At 50.2% G+C, this 4,903-nt stretch overlaps 1 protein-coding gene and 1 pseudogene across 1 annotated transcript; one reads left to right on the top strand and one right to left on the bottom strand.

The window, feature by feature from the left end:
- Positions 1-1,288: 1,288 nt before the first annotated feature.
- Positions 1,289-1,921, bottom strand: LOC132240872 (large ribosomal subunit protein eL29-like; annotated as a pseudogene).
- Positions 1,922-2,604: 683 nt separating this feature from the next.
- On the top strand, positions 2,605-4,215 carry LOC132241668 (cell division cycle protein 20 homolog; the record flags this gene model as incomplete). Its single annotated transcript, XM_059710609.1, has 1 exon — positions 2,605-4,215. A coding segment is annotated over exon 1 (1,611 nt), but the record flags the coding sequence as incomplete, so codon positions are not given.
- Positions 4,216-4,903: the final 688 nt, after the last annotated feature.

The raw sequence follows: 4,903 nt of genomic DNA, 5'->3' as shown, positions 1-4,903 counted from the left end.
GAATTTTTGTGAGTTTATTTGAGCTAAACTGTTAGCAATTGCCAGGAAGCATAATCTCAACGGATTGGGATAATGCTCCAGAGAATGGCAGTTTACACCTTGTTTTATACATTACAATCAAAGGAGGAGACACAAGTGGGTTACATGAAATCCATTGGTGATAGATTAGAGAGGCAGGAGAAAGCAATGCAGGGAAACCTCTGGGATTAGATAAAAAGAAAATGATAGACATACTTCTTTTACTTCGGTGAGTACCGGATAGTGAACAGTCAACAAGTAACATGATAACAACAATGAAGGGATTTGTGGTACCTGTCCTGTCACCCAAGGCATTTGGTTGTGCCCTGAGAGGTCTCGAAAAAAGAGAAGTTAAAAAAAAAAAAAAAAGAGAAGTTACAAGTTACCTTGACATTTCAACGATATGTTATGTAAATGAAAAAAAAAAGACAATAGGCTCAGTTAAGGTAAAGGTTGATGTTGTCAGGGAAGATACTGGCCTAGGAGGTGATTACCCACCATAACTGCTTTTATTTTATTATTATTATTATTATTATTTTTAAATAAATTTTATTGATTTTTTTACAGAGAGGAAGGGAGAGAGATAGAGAGTTAGAAACATCGATGAGAGAGGAACATCGATCAGCTGCCTCCTGCACATCTCCTACTGGGGATGGCCCGCAACCCAGGTACATGCCCTTGACCGGAATCGAACCTGGGACCCTTCAGTCCGCAAGCCGACGCTCTATCCACTGAGCCAAACCGGCTTCGGCTATTATTATTTTTAAAATATATTTTTATTGATTTCAGAGAGGAAGGGAGAGGGATAGAGAGATAGAAACATCAATGATTAAAGAGAAGCATTGATGGGCTGCCTCCTGCACGCCTCCAATTGGAGACGGAACCCGCAATCCGGGCATGTGCCCTTGACCGGAATCGAACCTGGAACCCTTCAGTAATCAGGCTAATGCTCTGTCCGCTGAGCCAAACCAGCTAGGGCCCCACCATAACTGCTTTTAGTTAAAGTTTTAATTTCAGACCATTCTTGGTGATTACTTTAGGTCAGGGGTGGGCAACCCCGGGCACATGTGCCAAACATGGCACGCCAGTAATTTTTGCTGGCACGCGAAACCCTCTCTTATAATCTTACATTTACAATTTTTTCTTAATATCGACTTTTTTATTTTTCAGATAAATTCAGTGTAGGTGCATCTTAGATAAATAAATAATTTTGCATAACAAGTTATCTTAAAGACCATAGACATGGATTGACGAGAGAGGGGAAGAGCAATTTCTTTTTTGACAGATCCTGCTGCAGGTTTATTTGTACAAACATCACAGGAAGACACCAGCGCCACACAGACAGCACCCCAGGGACCCCACCAGTCCTTCCGTCCTCACGTCGGCAGACAGAGGCCTCTACTGTGGAGTCTTCGTGAGGGGCTGGGCACCTTTGGGAGCCTGAGCTGCAGCCGCACCCGCAGCCTGGGGCTTGGTTCCACCTTGGCCTTGGCCTTTGGCTGGCAGAGCCCGAGCCCCTTGGCAATGCGGGCACGAGCACGTTTCCCAAGCTTGGGGCAAGCGATGTAGGCAAGTCGACTGAGTTTGCAGCTGCAGCCATTTGGGATATTGGGCCTGGGCTCCTTGGGCTTGACCAGGGCCTTGATGGCCTCAGCGCGTGCGCTCATGGCCTTGGAATTGTTGGCCTGCATCTTCTTCAGACCCTTCTTGTTGTGCTTCTTGGCAAAGCGCATGTTCCTTAGGAACTTGGGGTCTACCCCCTTAAGAGATTCGTATCTTTGTGACCGGGGTTTCTTGATGCCGTTTCTGTGCCATTTTCGCGACTGGGTGTGCGTGGTGTGGTTCTTGGACTTGGCCATCTCTGCACAGAAGCCCGCGGCTCCCGAAGCGCCAGGGACCGGGAGAGCAATTTCTATGCCTCTGCCTTAACTCTCCGTGCCTTCCTAGGTCTGACCAGTGTTTTGGTTTCACCCACATACGCTTGTGAATCTTTGTTCTCAGTTGTCGGAAGCAGGTCTACCCTTGCTGCTTGACACAGTCGCTGCAGGGAAGAAACATCTGCACAGCATGTTTCAAGGGACCTGGCGTATATGGCATACGGTTCTTAATATGTTTGCTCCCCTTCTTGGCGCTATGTGTTTTAACCAAGGTCACCTCTCCGAGAAAGGTTGTTTCCCCAGATAGGGATTTTTCCCTGAAATTAGGGAGGGGATAAAACCCCTTAACTAAGTGCCAGGCGGGTAGTTAGTCACTTTAACTACGAACAATCACGCTTAAGCTACATAATCTTTACTCCCTGGAATGGAGATAAGAAACGTCCTAACCTTTGGAATAGACATTCATAGGATTAAAATCAACTGGTATAAATACTGATGTAACAAGACAATATGACACAGAACTTGGCTGGAGATCCTGGCTAGAGATCCTGGCTAGGCTGCTGATCAACTGAACGCTGTCTCCGTGTCCTTCCTTCTTCGTGGACTCCATCCACACCTTTGGGAACCCCTGGACCTGTTAGTGTTGGACCCCAACATTCCAGACAGGGCTTGGGGGGCACCTTTTCCCTGCAGACGCTTCACTCCCATGATGCAGTTCATGTTCGACAGCGAGCTGCACTCCCTGCTGCAGCTGGACACCCCCATCGCCAATGCGCCCCCCTCATGCTGGCTGCGCAAAGCTAAGGAACTCTCGGGCCGCCCCCTCACCCATGCAGGCAGCGAATCGGTCCCACGCCGCCCCCCCCCCCCCCCGCAGGACCCTGGGCCGCACTCCGGGTCAGTGGGTGCGGCGGGCACGGCTGACAGCGGCCTGCGGGTCCCCTCCCTCGGGAGGCAAGTGGGACTGTCTGCGTCCCTCTCCACCCTAGGCAAATCTGGCTCCAAGATTCAGACCATCCCAAGCAAACCTGGCGGGGACCGCTATATCCCCCATCGCAGTGCGACCCAGATGGAGGTGGCCAGCTTCCTCCTGAGTAAGGAGAACCGTTCGGAAAACAGCCAGACGCCCACCAAGAAGGAACGTCAGAAAGCCTGGGCTTTGAACCGGAACGGTTTTGACGTGGAGGAAGCCAGGATCCTTCGGCTCAGCGGGAAACCACAGAAAGTTCCAGAGGGTTATGAGAACAGACTGAAAGTCCTCTACAGCCAGAAGGCCACGCCTGGCTCCAGCAAGAGGACCTGCCGTTACATCCCTTCCCTGCCGGACCGGATCCTGGATGCCCCTGAAATTCGCAACGACTATTACCTGAACCTGGTGGAGTGGAGCTCGGGGAACGTGCTGGCCGTGGCATTGGACCACAGTGTGTACTTGTGGAGCGCTAGCACTGGCGACGTCCTGCAGCTGCTGCAGGTGAAGCAGCCTGGAGACTATGCTTCTTCTGTGTCCTGTATCAGAGAGGGCAGCTACCTGGCTGTGGGCACCAGCAGCGCTGAGGCTCAGCTATGGCATGTGCAGCAGCAGAAGCGGCTCCGGAACATGACCAGTCATTCTGCCCGAGTGGGCGCCCTGTGTTGGAATAGCTACATACTGTCCAGTGGCTCACGCTCTGCTCACGTCCATCACCATGATGTTCGGGTAGCACAACACCATGTGGCCACACTGAGTGGTCACAGCCAGGAAGTGTGTGGGCTGCGCTGGTCCCCAGATGGACGACATTTGGCCAGTGGCGGCAATGATAACTTGGTCAATGTGTGGCCTCGTGCTGCTTTAGAGGCGGGCTGGGTTCCCCTGCAGACATTCACCCAGCATCAAGGGGCTGTCAGGGCTGTAGCTTGGTGTCCCTGCCAGTCCAATAGCCTGGCAACTGGAGGGGGCACCAGTGATTGGCTCATTCGCATCTGGAACGTCTGCTCTGGGGCCTGTCTGAAGGCTGTGGCTGCCCACTCCCAGGTGTGCTCCACCCTCTGGTCTTCCCACAACAAGGAACTTATCTCAGGTCATGGCTTTGCCCAGAACCAGCTGGTTATTTGGAAGTACCCAACCGTGGTCAAGGTGACTGAGCTCAAAGGTCACACAGCCCGGGTCCTATGTTTGGCCGTGAGTCCAGATGGGGCCACGGTGGCATCAGCAGCAGCAGATGAGACCCTACGCATGCGGCGCTGCTTTGAGTTGGACCCTGCACGGCGGCGGGAGCAGGAAAAGGCTAGTGCAACCAAAAGCAGCCTGTCCATCAAGGCATTCATTGAGGACCAACTCATCACTTCAGTTTTTGTTTGCTTTTTTAATTTTTCTAATAAAGTCAGGTCTCTCTTCTACTTGCAAAGAGAGAGAGAGAGAGAGAGAGAGAGAGAGAGAGAGAGAACCTGGCTATGATGATCACCTGAACGCTGCCTCCGAGTCCTTCCTTCTTTGCCGACTCCGTCCACACCTTTGGGAACCCCTGGACCTGCTGGGGCTGGACCCCAACACTCAGTGATGAATTTTGTTAAGTCTCGAAATAGGAGTAGCCTGACGGATGAAAGTAGTAGCTCATGCATATCTCTGAAGGTCACGAAATATAAACCTGATGTAAAATCTTTGTCATCAGTGATGCAGCAGCAAAATCCCACTGATAATATCAAACGGAGTGATAAAGTTTTTTGTTGGACTATCAGTGTACATGTATACATTAAAAAATAAATGTATTTTTCATCATCATATACTGTGTTTTTGTCGCCCAAATGCATCTTATTATTTCTTCAAGGTTCTTCACGTACGTACACCTTAAGAAATATCAATTAGGCATAACATGCTCTCAAAAAATTAGGGTTGACACGAAGAAGGATTTTGAGTCAGAGATTTTGCTGGTTTTGGCACGCACTCACAAAAAGGTTGCCCACCCCTGCTTTAGGTCTTTGGTAGGTCTTTTATGCTGGAGACTACCCATAGCAGCATTAGCACGAAATGC

The sequence above is a fragment of the Myotis daubentonii genome, chromosome 9 (assembly GCF_963259705.1).
Source record: "Myotis daubentonii chromosome 9, mMyoDau2.1, whole genome shotgun sequence".
NCBI lineage: Eukaryota > Metazoa > Chordata > Mammalia > Chiroptera > Vespertilionidae > Myotis > Myotis daubentonii.
The sequence above is the reverse complement of the archived record's forward strand: the minus strand, read 5'-3'. Positions and strand labels throughout refer to the sequence as shown.